This window comes from Etheostoma spectabile, chromosome 5 (assembly GCF_008692095.1).
Source record: "Etheostoma spectabile isolate EspeVRDwgs_2016 chromosome 5, UIUC_Espe_1.0, whole genome shotgun sequence".
NCBI classification, from domain to species: domain Eukaryota; kingdom Metazoa; phylum Chordata; class Actinopteri; order Perciformes; family Percidae; genus Etheostoma; species Etheostoma spectabile.
The window spans coordinates 36,119,143-36,140,934 of record NC_045737.1 but is presented as its reverse complement, the minus strand read 5'-3'; the positions used below and the strand labels follow the sequence as shown (position 1 = coordinate 36,140,934).

Here is a 21,792-nt window from a genome sequence, read left to right as displayed (position 1 = left end):
GTGTGTGTGTGTGTGTGAGAGAGACGGCCGGCCAGCTTGTGGAGTTTAACTCCAAAAAGACAGTTCCCGTTGATCTTGGACGTGTGTTATTGTGATATTTAACCAAACAATCCGTCAACGGCGAAATAAAAGCTTCTTATTTCCGAGATCGGTCTTCAAGACTCCGAGCCCGAGTGGCCGAGCGACATGCTGGAGGCCCCAGCAGGCGCCAGCGGCCTGTTGTGTCACTTTCGCAACACTGCGTATATTCAAAATCTAAACGGTTCATCTCTCACCTAAAACGTTCTCAGAAGTGAATTAGGTGATGAATAAGATGGCAAAAATTGTTAAAATTGTCCCGTTGTTGGTCGGTCTGTTCTGGAAACCTGACTCTAGTTGACCTAGCCGCTCATCATCACCCGCTCCACATCCTGGCACCACATCACTCCGGTCCTAAAACAGCTACACTGGCTTCCCATTTCTCACCGGATCACATACAAAATCCTGGTCCTCACCTACAAAGCCATACACCACCTCGCCCCGTTATACCTCACTGTCCTCCTGTCCCCCCCTACCGACCTTCACGGTCCCTCGGATTCACCTCAGCCGGTCTCCTCTACGTCCCCAAGTCAAAGCTCCGCAGTTTTGGGGACAGAGCCTTGTCTCTGGAACCCCCTCCCCCATGAGATCCGCATCTCTGAGTCCCTCACCCTTTTTCATTCTCGTCTGAAGACCCGTCTCTTCTGTTCTGCCTATCCTTAGTTTTAAAAAAATATATATTTATCTACTGTTTCTACTTTGTAGAGCGACTTTGAGCTTGGGAAAAGCGCTATACAAATTCAATTTATTATTATTATTATTATGATTAGGTTCCTATGTGGGAAAGGGACCAGCGAAAAGACCCTGCCCTGAAGTTGGATCTGAACGAGTTACAGAGAAATTCTATTTGGGTGTGCTAATAAGGTTCACAAACAGCAAGTAAGAAATAGAAATGAATTGCAAATAGCTTGAATCTATTTAAAAAAACAAAAAACAGACAAATATCTTTCCAAATAAATCTTCCACCAATCCCTTAAAACCGGAGATTTGAGCATTAGGAGTACCTTGAGCACAGTGATGTTCCAGGTGAAACTCTCCACAGCTTTGCTCAGCTTGCGTCCCTTCAGTCCCTCCTTCTCCCCAAGCCGGGACAGTTCCTCGTGGTAGTCCATTCCTGCAAAGACACAAACACACAGGTCCAGATGATTCCAGCCTCCCTGCTCACGTTTTCCTCTCTTTAACTGTAGCTAGACGCTCAATTCTGTTTAAATGGAAGGATGTAACCACATCACTCAAAGGTCCGCATCTGATTTTTATTCCAAGTCAAAGATCCGGAACAGTTGGCAATAACCAAAAAAAACAAAAAAACATTTGGTCTGTGTTTTGAGCGTCATGCAGTAAAAATACAGCAGTATTCTTTACTTCATGTGGTAAAAAGAAGCTTTGGTTGCTTGGACATTTTCCTCTATATTTTCTGGCATTTTTCCACCTTTGTTTTAATGTTTTGTTCAGCTTTTGCGGCGCCTTTAGAAGTGTTTTTGTTGCCTTTTTGCAGATTTTTTCATGTACAGTCAACATTTCTAACACTGTAGGCCTATTGATCAATGGACCATTTATTTCACAATAGAAAACATTAGGCTACACTTCATAAGGTGTTGTATTCACAACAGGAATGGACTATATTGACCTGTTCAGGACTTACCTTCTCTCTGCACGTGGCCGATCCTCTCCTGAACACCGTCTGCGTTCTCGATCAGCTGTTTCTGGGCCGCAATCATCTGCACAGACAGGAAGAAAGTTCAGCTCGTTTAAAAACAAGCATTGTTCAAACCCACGGAGCTTTATCTTAAATGGTACGAGGACTGTTCCTGTTTCCACAAAACACCAAACGCATCAGGCTGCAAATAAGGGAAATGTGTTATCTATTTCAAAAATGCGTCCATTAAATACATCAAAGCTGAAACAATAAATCAATTAACCAAACAGATTGACAAGAGCTTTATCAGAAACTACTTTTGTAATGTTTTTATCATTTAACTATACTCTTCTAAATGAGTTTGGCTATATCTTGTCTTCCTTCTTTTCAGCAACGTCAGCATGTTCTTAGATGTCACATTTAGGTCAAACGCAAGTTGTAATATCAGAATTAGCGGCTTTATAAACCAAAGCAGAATCATAGAGAGCCCCGGAGATTACATGGGGGGGGGGGGGGGGGAAGAAATAAAACACGTACTGGGGACAAACACTAAACTCAAGATCATTTAAAATAGAGTTTTAAAGTCAAGATGTTTGTTGTTGTCTTTTCCTCCATGAAAGTCAAGATCTCAACTTTGAAACTTAAGATTTTGAGTTTCGTGGAGGGAAAAAACAAAACAAAAACAAAAATGTATATTTTTTTTTTTTCTTCGTTTATTTTTCCTCCATGAAGTCAAGGCTCTGACTTGCTCATTTCCAGTCAAGAGATCTCGCAAAACAAAGTCAAGATCTCGCAAAAGTGTTTGTCCCCAGTACATGTTCTTTTTTCACTCCAAGTTAAGTTAGAACCCCAACATGTGTCTTGGTAGATGGTGCAGACATGAGGAAGAACACATGGGTGCCTGGGTGGCCTGGTGATAGAGCACTCGCCCAAATATAGAGTCTCAGTCCTTGACGCAGTGGCTACAGGTTCGATTCCAACTGAAGCACATAGCTACATGTCATTCACCCTTTCATGTCTTCAGCTGTCACCAAAAAAAAGCCTAAAATGCCACACACACAAAAAGATGAACACATTTAAAGAAAATAAACAGTAGGGGAAAAAAAGGTAATACATAAATAAAGAAAAGTGTACAATTTCTTCTTTTCATCTGTGCTCAAACTCAATTCATATCTAAAGTCTTCTCTGTTATCTAATTCATTTATTACTTTATTATAATATTCATTAAGCCTTTTGCAATACTGTTGTTTTACGTTCATACAGCTCTTTGTGACTTTTAAAAAGTGCTCTAAAAAAGCTGTGCTGAGAGAAAAGTATTGAAACGATTATGATTAGTTATCTCTGCATGAGTGAAGAGAGCTTTCCATTAAATAAACTATTAATGCAAGTCGCCCGTCGATCAACCCCGCAGGAGGACAGGGCTCCGTCCCAAAGGTTCACATCAAAACACCTCAGCAGGATTTAGTTGGGTTTTTTCAGCTCACTTGTCAATTAACAATAATAAATCTCCACATCTGACCTATACATACAGTATCTACAGTCTATATGTAGATATATATTATATATTCATGTATGTACTGTATATCTAGTTTAACTATTACATTTCAGTTCATTCAGCCTGCTAGAGACGGGCCTTGGAAACTAGCAGTTGCTATAAATGCTGTGAGACATTGCACTGGATAATTGTTGTGCTGCAAGTCTCTTTGTAGACTGTATTCTTCACTATCAGTGTCATTCATTAAATGAAATTAAATAATGATGTTTGCACATTGCACATACTCTTTATACTTTTGCACATTTCATGCTTGTTTCAAACACTCCACACCTTTTCCCATTTAAAAAACAGATCTATTTTACATATTTTGCCATGCATTTTTCATATTTGCTATTGTAAATTCTTCACTTACAAAGTGCTTCTTTTTACGTATTGTATTTCTTGTTATGGACTCAGATACCAAGGCTAATTTCTGTATGAAAAAATACTATTTTGCAATAATCCTGATTCTGATTCTGAAGTGCACATGGCCAAGCGGGATTGATTTGGATGCTCCGAAGTTGGAACGCGACACAAAGCATGAAGTCTGTTTTAAATAATTTGCATAAAGAAACAATCAGAGGACTGGCTGCAGGGCAGCAGAAAAGCAAGAGATGAGAGAGAGGAGGGCGAGTGTGTGATGACTCAGCCGTGTGTGTGTACGTCCAGGAAGGCTGAAGGAGGTGTGATGTACGACTGGAGATCACACCCACTGTGGCAAGTTGAGACTGACCTGCTGCGCTCACATTTGCTGGATTCCCACTCAAACATTATTAGCTGCAGTGACGCGTTGAAACCCAACGTTATAGTTAGAAATAAAGCACTCTCTGTGCGGAGGAGTGTGTGTGTGGAGGTGTAATAGCCGAGCGCTGAAACAGGTGGGAGACAATCATCCCTATCTGCTGCAAGAGGAAATGGAGTAGGAGGAGACCCAGCTGGCTCTGTGTGTGTGTGTGTGTGTGTGTGTGTGTGTGTGTGTGTGTGTGTGTGTGTGTGTGTGTGTGTGTGTGTGTGTGTGTGTGTGTGTGTGTGTTTGTGTGCGTGTGTGTGTGTGTGTGTGTTTCTCTGCATGTCACCTCTGAGTGTCTTTCTGCATATTTAATGCTTCCGGACACTCAATAAAACGCCGCCGAGTGAACACACTAAACCCAATTAAAACGGTCTGCCTGATGTCTGTCCGACATTTTGACCAAACTTGAAAAACCAAATTAGGAAAAGCGATCAACGTCTGAGAACTATGTGCTAATAAATGTACGTACCCAGTTCATTTTGATTTTTAAGGGGGAAAACCCAGGTGAATAGAACTTGATTACTGACATTAAGACAAATATCTTTCTGAAAATGTATGTTTAAATATGCAAATGATGCTTTACCTTGTTATAAACTGTATGTGCTTATTAGCATACGTTTCTAGAAAAGAAATCTGGACAAAAGAAGTTTTCTAAAATATTTATGTTTAAATATACAAACTTATTTTAAAAGTTATTTAATGCCAATTTTTGATTAATTTAGGAGAAATCTCTAGGTGCACATATACAGAGTATGGGTGAAATAAATGTGTAACTGTGTAATTTGGATTTGTTTTCCCCAAATTGCTCAAGAATGCAAAATTACCAATGAACCCTAAACCATAAACCCTAAATCCTGAACCCTAAATCCTAAACCCTGAAGCCTAAATAATGAACCCTGAACCATTATTCCTAAACCCTGAAACCTGAACACTAAGCCCTGAACCCTAAATCCTGAACCCTGAACTACTATTCCTTAACCTTGAACCATAAACCCTGAAGTCTGAACACTAAGCCCTGAACCCTAAACTCTGAACACTGAACCATAATTCCTAAATCCTAAATCCTGAACCCTAAACCCTGAAAGCTAAACCAGCACTATGTAAACTCTTACAGACTTCACCTGGTACGTGCTTGAGTGTGAATGCTCTTTGGGACGACCCATCACACTACCTCGACGATGCCAAAACCTGTTACTTACAATTGTGGTTTTGGGAATTTGTTTCTTTACAGTTTTATTCTTTCTTCACGAAAAGAAAGATTTGAACGTCTTCCAGGCTCTTGCCTCACACAGTATTTGTTTTTGTCAAATCAGCAAAACAATTAAGCCACAATAAGCCCTATTCTCTCCTGTCAGTAATGAGCACACGCAGAAAAGCATTTAGACTGCATTTAGTTGTTGCCAGTTTTAAACTATCGACATCATTTCATCTTATCATAAACTTCATAAACATGCAAAGAAATAGTTGTTAATGGCTTTGATTAAAGGGCATGTGGGTGAAGTCCACCAAGCAAACAAAAGCAGAGGCTGCAGTAGGTGTACCCTCCACCCTCGTCTCACTCACCGTGTCATAGGCTGAGAGCAGTTTGCGAGTCGGCTCTGAGAGGTTGACCAGAGGCTCCAGGCATGGGTATCCCTCCTTCAGGACCATGCTGGCCCCCATGGTGCCCTCGGGGCTCTGCAGCCTTGTTGTCAGGCTCTGGATGCACTGCTTCAGTTTGGCCACCGGGGGGAGCCCACACTGTTCTTTGAAGCTGGCGGTGGTGCTCTGGAAACGGTCGGACGGCAACAGAGAGAGGTGAGAAAGAAGAAGTGGACAGGGGGAAAATGGTATTAGATCAGTACAGTTCGCTGTTTGAACTAAGCTGGGAACGTGTCAACACACACACACACACACACACACACACACACACACACACACACACACACACACACACACACACACACACACACACACACACACACACACACACACACACACCTCCCTTGTCATGCTGTCTCCCTTGTGAATTAAATCAATACGGCAGTCATTGCTGCTTAATCAAGTGAAATCAGACCTAGTTTAAGCACATTTGGCAAAAAAAAAGAAAACAAATGGCATAAAGTCGAACTGAAAAAGTCATTCAACTGCTGCAGGTGTGTGTCAGGATGCAAAACCATGGTTTGTTAGCGGATCTGACAGAGACGAGAAAATAAGAGTCAATCTGCTGAAAATAATTTGGGGTCATGACGCACATACAAGCACAAGAATGCAAGTGCCACCTGGCAGAGCCCAACTGAACTAGAGATTATCACGCCCCACCTGTGTGTGTGCGTTGCGTGTGTGGTGTGTGTGTGTGTGTGTGTGTGTGTGTGTGTGTGTGTGTGTGTGTGTTTGTGTGTGTGTGGTGTGTGTGTGTGTGTGTGTGTGTGTGTGTGTGTGTGTGTGTGTGTGTGGGACATAAAGCAATAGAGGCATGATAATAACTGACTGTGGCAGATGAGCCCACAGCTGGACTCGTGGCAGAGAGACAGCGACACAGAGGAGGAGGGAGGGGAAGGGACAATGAGATTGAATCAGGCGGGTTAAAAGCAGTTTGTAAATGAGCAAATGTGTTCGTGTGTAGGACTGAGAGTGTGTATTTGTGTGTGTGAGATGATAGGGATTTACCTCCTGATAGAGCTTATGCTGTACCGTTGATACTGAGAGGGTTTATCAAGCATTGTGGGAAATGTTGAAACGATTAAGCGAGAAATGTTCAACGGCAATTCCACGGAATTACATGCGTATCACGAAACACCTTCATTTTTTTTTCGAGGATTGAATGCCTCAAAACCAGAGATTCCCTTTCAGTTATTTAATCCCTAAATTTACACGACATGGCAAACACTATGTGGACACCCAAACATTACATCCGTTGTGAACTTTGAATATGTTATTACAAAATCCTAATTCAACATTTAGGCAACGGTGGAAAAAGTATTCAGATCCTTTACTTGAGTTTTATTTAATTTTATTTAAGTAAAATGTATTGAAAGCACCAAGTAAGAGTACTCAGTGCAGTAAAATGTCCCCAGTGTTTCTGGATTCATATTCCTGCTGCATTCATGTGTGTGATGCATTTTCCTGCTGTAGATGTTTAAAGTTGTGCTTATTTGAACTCCTTTGTATACTGTTGGGTACTTTAATCTACAGCAATGCAACATATTCTATCAGATCATCATGATTGTATCGGCGCTGTCCTGTATCACGTATCTCTAGATAGTTTTGAAACTTTTCATGGTGCCCTGGATCTTTGCGCTCTTATGCAGCGGCAGTCAACATGGTGCATACAGTAAGAGCATTGCAGAGCATTACTTTTAGCTATATGTATGACTGGTCCATGAGAACAGCCTGCACTTTTCATACAATCTGCTCCTAGAACAGCCTCCACTCTCGGCTGCAGGGACGTGCTCCCATTCAGCTGCAGGAACGTTATTGAGTTGGGTCACCGATCAGGTCTGGGTCGCTGTCGATGTTCCAGTTCATCTTCTTAAAGGTGTCGGATGGGATTGAGGTCAGCCTAGTCTAGCATTGCCAGACCTTCTTCCACAGCGCTGGGGAGGACTGTCTGGCTAGTCCACACAGCCTTTTGGGATGGGAGAAAAACGTGCTCTGGTTCATTGGCATTTTTTTTTTAACCAATCTGAATTGTCTTGGAAACGGAGCCACAGTGCCTCTGCAAAATAGAAAACTCCGATTGGACAGATAGTCTAGCTAGCTGTCTGGATTTACCCTGCAGAGATCTGAAGACCAGGTAACCATAGTCCTCAGATTGGACAGATAGTCTAGCTAGCTGTCTGGATTTACCCTGCAGAGACCTGAGGACCAGGTAACCATAGTCCTCAGAAATCCACCGGAGGTTAGAACGCCAACATAAAGAAAGCAGAAGGTAACGGACATCCAACCGAAAAAAAGAGACATCCGGCGGAATCTGGCACAAAAGGAAAAATCCCAGAAGTAGAATGTCATGCATATGGACAAAGATCAACCACTCAAGTTGTTCAACACCGGACTGGGAAACCACTTCCTCATGGATCTGGCTTTGAGCTTAAGGAGACCATTACGCTGAAACAGAAAAACAGGGCTGTCCACCTACATTTGGCTTTAAGGTTCACATCATAAGCATACATCTCTAAAAACAGATATACATTGCCCACACTTATATCATTTGTATTCAGTGCTAAACTGGTGGGTGCTGTGCGACCAGGTTACATTTTTGCTGGTATTAATAGAAGCTATTTTAATAATCCTCCTCACTGACTTTTCTCTCCTCCTCCTCTCTGTCTCCCTCCTGTCTCTCTTCTTCTCCCGACAGAGAAGTCTCAGGTGGAGTCTGATTCCTTGATATTCGGATTAACCCTCATAACCAAAGCTCTTCATCAACAACTCCTAAAACTACAAAAGCAGAGTGACACCTGATCTGCTGTGACTCAGATGTTGGCATTTTCTCTTAACTCGCCCGGCGGGGGTTTGCCACAGAAGTCAATCAAACACAAAGTGCCAGAGAAAGTGTTTTGTTCTTCTCTGTTCAGAAAAACAAAAAACATGTATAGTGCCATGATTTTAAGATTTCTGCCTATATTCCCAACACAATGAAGAGGAATGGTGACAGTGAAATGAATAACTCTCTTAACATTTCTTTCCAGGAACAAAGTCCAAGTCGCTCAGGATAATCCAAAATCCTCATTGAACGGTTTTCTTTTATTTCTTCTAAAAAAACAAAAAAATCCAAAATGAAAACTGTTACAAAGTCGGTGGATAATCCCGTGTGTGCACACTGCCAACTCACAGACTGTACGGACATTATCCGTGCAACGGACAAACAGATTTGGGTTGTTGTGGCAGCTCAGACTCTGACTGGTGTAACCAGAACCTCGGTCTATTTCCGTCCAGTCCCTTTCCTTTTCTGTGTCTGCATGTTTATGAAACAGTTTCAAAAATTGTAATTTTCTGCTCTAATTGAAACATTTGGAACTTGGCTTTGTGTCAGTTTGTGTTGCCCACAGATGAATTTGCGTCTTGTTATGTCTTTCCATTGACACTTGGTGAAAGTTGACATTTGCTCAATGTCCTTCTGGATCCATGTTTTTCATGTGTTTCTAATCTATCTATAAGCTTGTCTGTGATTTGATGATGGCCTACTCTGTACACACAACATCTATTTCCTGTCTGTCCACCCTGGGAGAGCGATCCTTCCTCTGTTGCCTTTCCACAAAGTTTCTTTTAATTTTTCCCTGTTAAATGTTGTTTTTTGTAGTTTTTTCTTTTTCCGAATCAAAGTTTTTCAGAGGACAGAGGGTGTAGAGATTGCAAAACCCCCTTGTGGAAAAATTTGTGATTTGCAATATAGCACCAAATCAGTAAAATAGACTTGACTTTGTATGCAGTTGCAGCGCCTGTAAACGTTTCCTCCCTTCATGTCTTAACTCAAGAGCATCGCATCTGCAGGAACTGGTCCGAGGGTAACGTCAGCGGCAGTGAAGCACAAACAAAAAACACCAATAATTCAAACAGCGTTTTGCAAATGCATTTTTGCCAAATTGTGGAGAGAATATATACAGACACATGCAGGGCTGTGTTCATGGTAATGTTTTACAAATAGGACAGTGTATGTAACAATATCCTCAATCGCTTTTGTTGAACCCTCCTGTTGTCCTTGAAAAAATGTCTATATCTGAAATATGGGTTTATTTTTAACCAAATTACCAAAAAAGCTCTTTGCAAATAAAAATGATCACTTTTATTCCTCTGATCTTAACTATTAGTCAAAATAAGTCATAATTTCAGCTTTTTTAACTCAAATATTAGGTATGATTCTATATAAATGAGGGTTACTGACCATAGATTCCAAAAAGTAGAGTAAAAGTAGTGGTAGTAAGGTGGTGTTAGTGAAAACTCAAAAAAAGTCTAAAACAGGAAGAAAAATGTCAAATTTTGGGCGTTTTTTTAACCCGGGAGGACAACACAAGGGTTAAAATTCCAACACAATGAAAGAGGACGAACATCCGGCATAAAGAGGGAAATCCGGCAGAATTTCCGGCTGCAACGGAGCAATCTTGGTAGCAGAATGTCGTAGATGTAGACTAACACAACAACGACTTCAATCAACTTCTTGACATATTTCCCTCTCACCTGAGCCTCCTCCCGCAGGTCCGTAGCCTCTTTGAGGGGCGCAGTCGCCAGTTTGAAGGACTCGTCCACCACCTTGATGCCGGTGTGCCTCAGCGTGACGTACTCCCGCCCTCGCCTCCCCACCCTCCTCACCGATAGGCCTCGCCGCTGGGCCTTCCCGCCTCCTCGCCGGTTGGTGACCGCCACGTGGACAAACAGGCTGGTGTGGGGTAAGGGGTCTCCCGCAATGCCTAGCAGGGGCACGTTGCGGTAGCCGGGCTGAAGGCACTCGAAGGCCACGCTGTACTGGCCGATGAAATCGTCTCCGATGTAGTCGTCGTCTAACACCACAAAGCGCAGCAAGGCCAGCTCCGGCATGTTTACCTGGAGACAGGAAGTGAACAATGGCGTCGGATAAATGCGTGCTGTGCACCAGAACAGAAATAGAACAAGGCCAACATAACATTTCACAATGTTCTCGCCCACGCCGACATTACTCACGTCTAAAGACTGGGGCTTTATATCATTTCAACTTCAGTGAATCTGGTTCTGACCCTGGGTACTGATTATTGTTCTTTTTAAAACCTGCTTCTGAACTGGGTCATAAGAAAAGACTTATTTTGAGAAAATGAATGCTGCTATGGTGTACTGTGTTCCTTTCCAGTTAAGTTCACAGTACGTTACCCTCCATTGAGACCTCTACGCATTAGTCAGCTGGCCCTCGTTACATATCTGGTGCTTAACTCATTGGTACCAACTAATTTACAAGACCATGCTGGGCAGAGCCCCGCTGTTCCTAAGCTCAGTGATCACCACAGCTCTTCCTCCATGCAGTCTGCATGCAGATCCATCTCTCTGTCACCCCAAAAGCCCATAGAAATGAAACAAAAACACCTTGAAACACTGATCCTACTCACTGCCTTTAAAGTACTTCTGTCTGAGGTCTTGTCTAATCCTTCTCTCATTTTGTTGTCTGTTATGCTTTATTGAGGAGTGGCATATTCTGACTCGCACTGTTGTCATAGTTGTTTAATATTTGTTTAAGGTTCTTTGCACTACTCCATCTGCACACACCGTGTATAGACTCTGTACTACACTCAGTAATTTTACTTGGACTATTGTATTGTACTGCATTGCTGCCATACTACTTAGACATTATGTTGCACAAACTATTTATTGACTCAATATTAGACCTGTATTTTTGGTAGGAGCTTTACTGTATTTTGTTTATTTTTTGAGTATTCAATGTGTAACTTTATGTTGTCTCGCACGTTTATGCTTCGTCTTGGCCAGGTTTTTGTTTTATATGTATATGCCTATGTTCTGTTCTGTGAGTGAACTGTGTTTGGGCGCCCGGATAGCTCAGTTGGTAGAGCGGGCGCCCATGTACTGTACAGGAGGTTTAGTCCTTGACTCAGTGGGTTCAACGCCGACCTGCGGCCCTTCGCTGCATTTCATTCCTCCTCTTTCACGTCTTCAGCGGTCCTATCAAAATAAAGGTCGAAAAGGCCCAAAAAAATAATCTTAAAAGAAATAGTGTGTACTTGTATGTATAAAAAAAACGTATAATATGTAATTATATATCAGAGTTTCCCAACCTTTTTGCCTGAGGTACCTCCACAGCCCTGTCTAATGAACTCCCCTTTATCAATTCCCAATGTATATTCCAAATATGATGTATTTCATGATTGTTGAACTGTAGTTTACTCTGTTGGGTTGGTTAGCAATCCAATCAAACAAATACTGTAGTTGGAACCATTTATCCAATTCTTTTATATTGTTTAGTCATTACGTTTAGCCATTAATTTAAAATGTTAACTCAATACTTTAAGCTAACAATTTTAGCTGCTTAAGCAATACTTTTTGCTATTTCCATTAATATAAGCTAACTGCTCATTTCAACAGTTACGTCGTTACTTTAGCTATTTCATTCTACCATTTGGTCGTTGTTTTTAGCTACCCGTTTAAACTTCTTAACTGGTTTTCACAAACTTTTACATAACTGCAACATGTAGTGTTCAGGTGTTACAGCTGATATGTTCTCCTAATCAAATCATAATTTCTATTTTTTTCTAATTAGTTTAGCTACTCTACAATCCTTCCTGATATATCATAATAACTAATTCCTTTGAAGATCAAACCTGTTATTTACATCTCACAGTGAGCAAGCGGAACAGCTCCGAACAGCATTTCCTGTTCGAGTAAGAAGCTGTTCAGGCGTTGATTACGCGGTACAATGAGCAGCATCCTGGTGAAATGCTGGTTCAAATATTACAGATTACACCTTCAGAGGACCTTAATGGCTAATAAGGCTATTAACACCCATACATGTAATCACAGACTGTCAACACACACAAAAACATGCACACACACAGACACACACAAACACACACACACACACACAGATGTAGAGTAAGTGGGAGGACAAATGATGCTGCTCGTGTGTCTCTGCATTTTAATTCTGTGTCGAGGAAGAGAGAGTAAACACATTACACAATAAAACATTATCAGCTAATGGCTGTTTTTTTTCAAAGCCTGCCACACCCACACACACACACACACACACACACACACACACACACACACACACACACACACACACACACACACACACACACACACACACACACACACACACACACACACAGGTCTATAGGAGAAAGAAGTATGAATCTATTATTTTCCACAGAGAGTGAGAATAAACTTGCCCCGAGCGTGCGTGCGTGCGTGTGTGCGTGTGTGCGTGCGTGCGTGTGTGCGTGCGTGCGTGCGTGCGTGCGTGTCTCTCCCCAACAATAAAACCATATGAAGTCTTCAGGTTCAGAAGGAAAATAAACTCAAGTCATTGATTCTCTCACGAATACTGTGATTACAGTTTGCATGTGTCTAAAAAGTGTGTGTGTGTGTGTGTGTGTGTGTGTGTGTGTGTGTGTGTGTGTGTGTGTGTGTGTGTGTGTGTGTGTGTTGCAATAAATGTTCTGGTTCAGAGCAGTAGAGAGATTCCTTTGTTTCAAAGCTGACTTGTTGAGCACCCAAACTAAAACCGCAGTGCTGTTTTTCATTTGAATGTCGAGATTTATATTCATGGGCAGCAGTAGCTGTCGTGTCTTTGAATGATGGTTCGACTGAGCTCCTCCCAATAAGAAGGCTGAAACTAACGCAGCATTACATTAGTTCATGCAGAAAAAATATTACATATATATTATATATATATATATATATATATATATACAATATATTTTCAGGAAAAGTCTTTGGAATGGGAGAGAACATGTTGACCCGAAATGCGAATGTCAAAAGGAAGAGGTAGCCCCTGAACTGGGACAGAGCCATGGGAGGCTTAGGGTCTTACACCGAGGAGGAGATACTTTCATGCTGAGACATGTAGGGCCGTGTTCGTGGTTTTACAAATATGTAAGTCGAGTATAAAGGAGAAGCTGGTTCTGATGGATGAAGGAGGAGAGAACATGTCACGCTGACTGAACGAGGACTGGCTGCCCCTTAGGCCTGGACTGCACTATATAAAGTAATACTTCTGTGTGTGTGTGTGTGTGTGTGTGTGTGTGTGTGTGTGTGTGTTGTGTGTGTGTGTGTGGTGTGTGTGTGTGTGTGTGTGTGTGTGTGGTGTGTGTGTGTGTGTGTGATACATGTGTGTCGAATGATAACTTCAATCCAATCCAATTTTCAATTTTTCAGGAACGAGCCCACGGCTGAGTAGAACAGCTCTGTGACAGTTAATTCAATCACTTTCAAACCAAATGCTGCTCTGAAAAGACAAAATGAGACACAGGACAGTGAGTCTCTTCTTTCCTTACGTCTTGAGTTGTTATGTTACAAGTCCAATTTTAGAAAACACTGCCCTCACAGCTCCACGCACTCAAAAAACTAATTATGGTCCTTCAAATCATTTCAGATTTAATTCTTCAAATGCATTTCATTGGAAGAAAATACAAAGTAGTTGGGTTAATAGTACAAAGTGTGGACACAGAGTGTAAATTGTAATTTCCCCATTGGGGATTAATAAACAGATTAAAATTTAATTAAATAAAATTAAATGGCATAGCAGGGCACTGTGCGGCGTTACAAGGCACAGCAGGACACAGCAGGACACAACAGGACGTAGCAGGACACAACAGAGCGTAGCAGGACACAACAGGACGTAGCAGGACACAACAGAGCGTAGCTGGACGTAGCAGGACACAACAGGACGTAGCAGGACACAACAGAGCGTAGCAGGACACAACAGGACGTAGCAGGACACAGCAGAGCGTAGCTGGACGTAGCAGGACACAGCAGGAGCGTAGCAGGACACAGCAGGACACAACAGGACGTAGCAGGACACAACAGAGCGTAGCAGGACACAACAGGACGTAGCAGGACACAACAGGCGTAGCAGGACACAACAGAGCGTAGCTGGACGTAGCAGGACACAAAAGGGACTAGCAGGACACAACAGGAACAGCGCGTAGCAGGAAGGAAACACAGAGCGTAGCTGGAGGTCGCAGGGAACAGCAGAGCGTAGCTGGACGTAGCAGGACACAACAGGACGTAGCAGAGCGTAGCTGGACGTAGCAGGACACAACAGGACGTAGCAGAGCGTAGCTGGACGTAGAAGGACACTAACAGGACGTAGCAGGACACAACAGGACGTAGCAGGACACAACAGGACGTAGCAGGACGTAGCAGGATTGAAATAGCTACGGTTTCAAAACCCCTAAACTTTTCTGACATATGAGCCGAGTTATCATGGCACAGAAAGCGCAGTTTGGAAATCCTGTCTCCCCGCCAGTGTGCAGTGAAAGTTTTGCTGAAGGTTATCATGCCGTCAGACTCTCCTCCCGGCAGCAGCCAAATGGTCTTTTAGCCACCTAAATAAAAAAAAGGACTACCCTTAAACATAAAATGTGTCCGCTATATGTAGAATGTTTTCAGAGCTTGACCTTGCTGTCAGACAGCCCTTCACGTCGGGGAGCTGAGGCTCTCTGCTCGTTACAAAGCCACCAGACTCCCTTCTCATTTTACCTCGCAGAACACAAGAGTTGCTGGTCTAGCCCTGTCTCGATTGATCAGTTTTTCAGGGGTGGTGATGGCTGGATATAACACATGCCGGACCCGGGTTCGATTCCCACTGCGATACATCGACCAATGTGTCCCTGAGCAAGACATTTAACCCCTGGTTGCTCTAGAGGCGTGTGACCTCTGACATATGTAGCCATTGTAAGTCGCTTTGGATAAAAGTGTCAGTTGGTTTCAGTTCTCCGTCATAAAGCCAGGTAAAGCAGAGAAAATATTCTAAATGATGCGTCCACTGATATTGATGTTTTTAGGGGTCTAGAATTCATTTAGCTGCTGCTCGCCGTCCACAGCAGTACATTGCTTAGCGTTCTCCAAACTGTGGGCGTGTCCACCACCATCTACTGAGGCTAACACGCTGACTATGGAGAAGTAACACATACAACCACACTTTGAAAGATCCGGACTGTCTCTTTAAATCTCACATTTTCTCACATTTACTCGCAATCTAATCACTGTTTGCACTACACTGTGAATGTTTGCATTTGTTCAATGCATATGCTTTTTATAAGGTTTTTAATGTCTTGCTGCTGCATGCAATTTTATACGTGAATCTTTTAAATATATTGTGTGTATATTGTGTACATTTTTATATTGTGGGAAACGTTGCAAACTTAAGAATTTCATTGCATGGTGTAAAATTTGTGCATATGACAAATAAATATCTTGAATCTTGAATCTTGAACATGGCAGAAACTGAAATGCTCACTTATGCACACAGAACCCCTGGTCAGTTTTGTCCTGTGACTTTCCCACAAAATGTGTTAAAACAGAACAACAGCGCCCTCAATAATGATCACACAGAAAGAAAGCATTATTTAAGCAGCATGACAGAAAGTAAGACTTAAAAAATATGGAGATGACTGGAAGATGCAGTTCCAGGTCTGTTCTACAGCCAAGTTCAATTTTATATCATAGCGGCCTCCATTTACTTAACCACAACATGCAAAATTCTCCACCAGAAGTGTTAAAATAAGCTTGCTACAGTTTAAAACGGACCTTTTGACAGCAGCCATGTGGGAAATTGGACTAGGGAACTGCTCCAACTGTAAGACAGCTGACCAAGATGTCCGACGTGTCAGAGATCCAACCGGTTAATTAGGGCGCCGTGACCTCAAACCAAAACTCTTTCGAAGGCGACCAATTCAGGGCTCATATCAGGCTCTAAAACTCTCCTCCTGCTACTCACCATGCTCCCATTTGAAACCTTTTTTTTTTCCTCTTGTCACTTATGATATTGAAGTATGCAAGAGGGTAACATCAGGGTATAAGAGTGACGTCAATGTCCGTCTGCTGCCAAAGATCCAACGCAATTACAGTCAGATAGGGTTTTGAATCACGGGTTTCACACAACTTGTTTGCAAGTACATGTTGACCACACACACACACACACACAGAGAACCGAACATGCCATAGCAGTTGTGACGGCTTGTCGTGATGGCTCAGCCACGCTGCCACACTGGTACAGGACTTTGTCAGTGAGTGGTTAAAAAAAAGCCAAATCAGCAACACAGCAGTCATCAAATCATGTCTCCTATAATACATTCACTGCAGACATAAGTGTATTCATGAGAGCAACTCATTTGAAATCCTGATGGGCTTGATACCCACCTCCCCCCTTAATTAAGCACTCTGGGCTCTGTTTTCATGCAGGTGCACAGCAGAGCACAGAGAAGCAGACACAGACTCTCCAAAATCACATAAGCCCCTTTTACAGTATGTTGTTGACATTTCTTCTCTTCTGTTTACCGATAAATCTTTTATCTAGTACACTTTTAAATGCGCATCTAAAAAACCATTTTGTGCAATAAAAGCCAAGCCTGCACTGGGTTAGATTAATGGATTATTGTAACGTCATCCACAAAATGTTTCAGAAACTTTGGAATTTTTTATTTATTTATTTTTTACAGTGTAATCATCACTGATCTGAGACCTCAGAGAGCATCTATTTTTTCTACAACAAATTCACTAAATGAAAATGAAAATTACATTTTTGCTCCAGTAAACAGGATTATTATGAGGATTTGTTATAGAGTTATGTAAATAGCTTAAACAGACTATTCTCAGTCTTTGCTGCATGAACATTATTGTGTGCACAGCCCAAATATATCTAACTGAATGCAACCTTTGAAACGCTTACTAACTGCAAAGATATCAATCTTGAAGCTTGTTCTGCTGTTTTAAGATCATTTTTAATGCTGTATTTTCATATTTCAGGTTATGCAGTGGTGTATAATTACATTTAGGGGCACTGTTGCCTGCCTGCAGTCTCCTCCTGGCGCATTAGGAAAACCTTTGCGTCTTTTAAAGAGGATGAGAGGAATAAATGTGACTCACGATTACTAAAGCCAAACCTAAATCCCCCAATCAATAATACATTCCTCCAATAACGATGTTTTATGGCTGCGGCATGCCCTTCTCATGCTTGTACCGTTCTACTTCCGGAAATTCTGCCGGATGTCCGTCGCCTTCTGCTTTCTTTGTGTTGGCTTTCTAACCTCCGGTGGATTTCTGAGGACTATGGTTACCTGGTCCTCAGATCTCTGCAGGGTAAATCAACAGCTGCTAGACTATCTGTCCAATCAGAGGACTATGGTTACCTGGTCCTCAGATCTCTGCAGGGTAAATCCAGACAGCTAGCTAGACATATGTCCATCAAGACTATGGTTACCTGGTCCTCAGATCCTGCAGGGTAAATCCAGACAGCTAGCTAGACTATCTGTCCAATCGAGGACTAGGTTACCTGGTCCTCAGATCTCTAAGGGTAAATCCAGACAGCTAGCTAGACTATCTGTCCAAATCTGAGGACTATGGTTACCTGGTCTCAGGTCTCTGCAGGGTAAATCCAGACAGCTAGCTGACTATCTGTCCATCTGAGGACTAGGTTACCTGGTCCTCAGATCTCTGCAGGTTAAATCCAGACAGCTAGACCATCTGTCCAATCTGAGTTTTCTGTTGCATGAGTAAAACTACCTTTGAACGTACACGGGGGCTCCATGGCTCTGTACGGAGCTTAGCTAGGATTGTGATTGGTTTAAAAAAAAATGCCAATAAACCAAATGACGTTTTTCTCCCATCCCAGAATGCTGTGTGGACTAGCCAAACCCTCCTCCGCAGCGCTGTGGAGGAAGGTCTGGCAATGCGAGACTAACCCTGCCGAGACCTGAGGAGCTGTTAATCATAGTCCTCATAAATCGGCCGGAGTTTAAAATGTCAACACAAAGAAAGCAGAAGGAAACGTACATCCGGCCAAAAAGAGGGACATCCAGCAGACTTGCCGACATCACCTGAACATTCCCGGAAAGGAAACGTCGTTGATAAAGATCAGTTCAGTTGTAACATGCCTTACCTGGAACTCAAAGGTCTCATCAAACAAGGGGTCGTCCTGGTTCTGAGCAGCAGTGCGGGTCCGCTGCTCAGCGCAGTCTGCTGGAACGCCATGCAGCTCCAGGACCACGTACGGGTCGATGACCTCTCCCTTAGAGCCTGATCCCAGAGGCTTGGGCAGGTTATGGGCACTGATCACCTGCACAGTCCAACACAAAGCACTTGATGTCACATTCATGATTTAGTTGATATGTGAGTGAAGAAAATAAGAATATTGCAGGAAAACTAACACTCAAAATCAAATGTTTCAGCGGGGTACACACACCACACGAGAATCAAGTCGATTTTCCCCTCCCGACAACGGTTAGCAAAGCCCCGCAGATTATCTTGATGAAACACTGGGCAAAGGTCCAGGGGACCAAAACGTTAGCGTCCTTTAGTGAATGGGGATGCTGTAGCAAGAGCAGTGTGCCGGGATTTCACTTAGAAGTCTTAGATATTTTCCAGTGCACCAGTACAGAAAAATAACTTGAATCCGCAAATTGTTTCTTTATGAATTAAAGATTATCTTGCCAGATTTGGGTGGTGGCAAGAGGTGTGTTAAGATCATCCCCCGATCTGCTCTGACTTCTATGCTGGCCGCACCAATTTCAAATCAAATTATTAGTTAATATAAATTTAATATTCCGTTGTCGCCATGTTATTATCTTTGTTTACTCTAAAGTCACATTTTATCACATGGGATTTCCAGTTTTGAGATACAGGATTCAGATTCAGGCCCGAAACCAGCATCTCGGAAGAGGGAGGCTCTTTCTTTCCAAAAAGTTGAAGTTTTTGCAGTTTTTCCCTTATTTTCTATTTATTTATGAGGTCCAAATACTTAATTTTGGTGACTTTATGCACTAATTTGTGCTGGATTATCTTGGCTGCTGGTATCTTAATGAGCACTCTTTTTGATGCCCTGAAGAAATATTTCCTACACCTGCACCACCTTTTTCAGTCCAAATTCACACACGCATGCCTCAAACATTTTGCTATGAGTGGATGAAATAAGTTGCGTGGATTGTTGATAAATTAGACGTTAGATTGTTAAATGCTGTGAGCCAGTTAACACATTCACAGAAGTGGTGATTTTAAGAAGATCAGGGCTTCGGTTTGGTTTAGAACATTTCTATTTGAGTGGGATTCAAATTCTTGGCCATCACTATTTCAAAAGACACTTGTATATTACAACAACATATACAGAACCCCCCTATAACCCCCCTGTCGATGGGCCTGGTTTGTTTGTGGAATCAGTGTGTGGTGTGCTGTTCTGTGGGTCAGTGCTTGGTAGCACAGTAGGGAGGGGGAGGGGAGGAGGAGGAAGGAGGGGCGAGATAGTCTCGTTTTGTTTGGAAAAACTTCAACAAGACGTAACATCACCCAACATCGCTGAGACCCTTTAAGATTTGAAAAGTCTCTTAGTGTAGGCCAGGCATTTGTGAAAGACTCAATGCAACAAAACACAACAGGAACATGAATACAACATCTGCACCTTGATCCGTAGAGTCTGTGCCGGCACTCCTGGCACGCAGCCCTGCGTATGAGCGCTGAAGTACGACACCTCGTCCCTCATCACAGCCGGTCGGAGAACGTAACCGCACCCCCCGTTCTGTGAGAAGCGGCCTCTGTGAAGGTCCAGCATGGCGCCGGGGGTCTGCTGGTTCAAAGCCACCAGCTGGACCCCTCCTTTCCAGTATCCCTGTGGGTTGGGGTTACTGGAGTCCAGGCGCACCGAACTGGGCCGTACCCTGGTCAGGGTGCGCTTGGTGAACATCACCAGGTCCTCTGGGCTCTCAGTGGTCAGCCGGCCGGCCTCTCCCTCGCCCAGCGAGCACAGCGTCCAATAGGGCGTCTCGGGAGGCATCGGCGTGCTGGGAGAGGAGGGGCTGCTGGGCGGCGAGTGCTGCTGGGCCTGCCTGTGGCTGGCTCGCTGCGCGTAGAAGCTGCGGCTGCCCGTGCGAGCGATCGCCACCAAGTCCGACAGCTCCTTGTGGAGGCGCAGCTTCCTGGGTTGTGAGGGTGGAGGCACCACCAAGACCACGCCCAGTTCTTCCTCGCCAGGGATGGTCATTCGCCTCCCCGCCAGAGGCCCGCCTCCCCCTATCTCCTCATCCTCCTCCGATATCTCCCCGTCGGAGCCGTCCTGCTCCGGTGAGAGCTTCTTCCCCACTAACAGGACGCGTCCTTTCAGCTGCTCGGGGGAGGGTAGGGTTGTTGCACGCCCTCCAAGGCTGAAAGGGAGCGCCTCTGGGGTGTAGAGACGGGCCCCAAACACTTTCTTCAGGTGCTGTGCCAGGGTGCGCTGCTGGCCTGGAGAGCAACGCTGACACAGGTACAGCAGGAGCGGGTACTGAGAGGTCAGGAAGGCGTACTTATTGACCACCTCCAGAGCAGAGCGGATGGTGACAGGTGTATGGTGGTGGTGGTGCTGGTGGTGGTGGTGGTGGTGGTGGTGGCGGGGGATGTCCGGCCCGTAGTCGACCCCGAGGAGAGGCTCCCCCTCTGGGCCGTCAGTCACTCCCAGCTCCACGCACCGACAGCCCGACTGCAGAGCCTTGATCAAGCCTCCGAGGTCCGCGCGGCCGTGGACCTGGTCCTCCAGCAGGTAGGAGCGGTACGAGGTGCTGGGGAAGCAAAACCAGTACACCATTAGGGCTGGGTATGGTACCGGTACCGACACCAAAACCAATCCTGTGACTTCGCAACCGGTTCCTAAATTAGATATTTTTTCCGATACCAATTGTATTAAACCACAAGAAATTACAACATCATGGCACAAATCTATATTTTTATTTTACAGCTCTTACTTCGTGAGCCCGTCTCTGTGTAATGTAGATTTTACCTGCGTGTCTGTAACGTTAGACAGCCAATCACAGACGTTATTAGATCTTGGCAGAAGTATGCTGCGTGCTGATTGGCTCACTGTTGCCGATGACATTTACTCCTTAGGTATTGAAATTGAATAATGCATGAGGAGGCCTTTTTCAATTCTCAATATTAGTGAGGCACTTTCTACATTAGACACCATTACTCCAAACTAGTGCTGCTAAAATACGGAAAAAAATCATAATCTTGATTATTTCACATGATTACTTTTGACCTTTGAAATGATGTTGCAATTACTAAAGCTAAAAAAAACAGCTACGCTAATGAAGAGTAAAAACACGTTGAACTGTGAAG

General features: G+C 43.4%; 1 protein-coding gene across 1 annotated transcript in view; it reads right to left on the bottom strand.

Annotated features, from left to right (window-relative positions):
* plcl1 (phospholipase C like 1) overlaps positions 1 to 21,792 on the bottom strand; it is an 85,744-nt gene that overhangs the window by 5,995 nt on the left and 57,957 nt on the right. Inside the window, exons 6-11 of the mRNA XM_032515238.1 lie at positions 20,105 to 21,236; positions 18,593 to 18,769; positions 10,192 to 10,554; positions 5,602 to 5,805; positions 1,721 to 1,796; positions 1,083 to 1,192 (exon numbers count right to left, since the gene is read on the bottom strand). Coding sequence (XP_032371129.1) covers positions 1,083 to 1,192; positions 1,721 to 1,796; positions 5,602 to 5,805; positions 10,192 to 10,554; positions 18,593 to 18,769; positions 20,105 to 21,236 — 2,062 coding nt within the window. The remainder of the gene's footprint in view (positions 1 to 1,082; positions 1,193 to 1,720; positions 1,797 to 5,601; positions 5,806 to 10,191; positions 10,555 to 18,592; positions 18,770 to 20,104; positions 21,237 to 21,792) is intronic.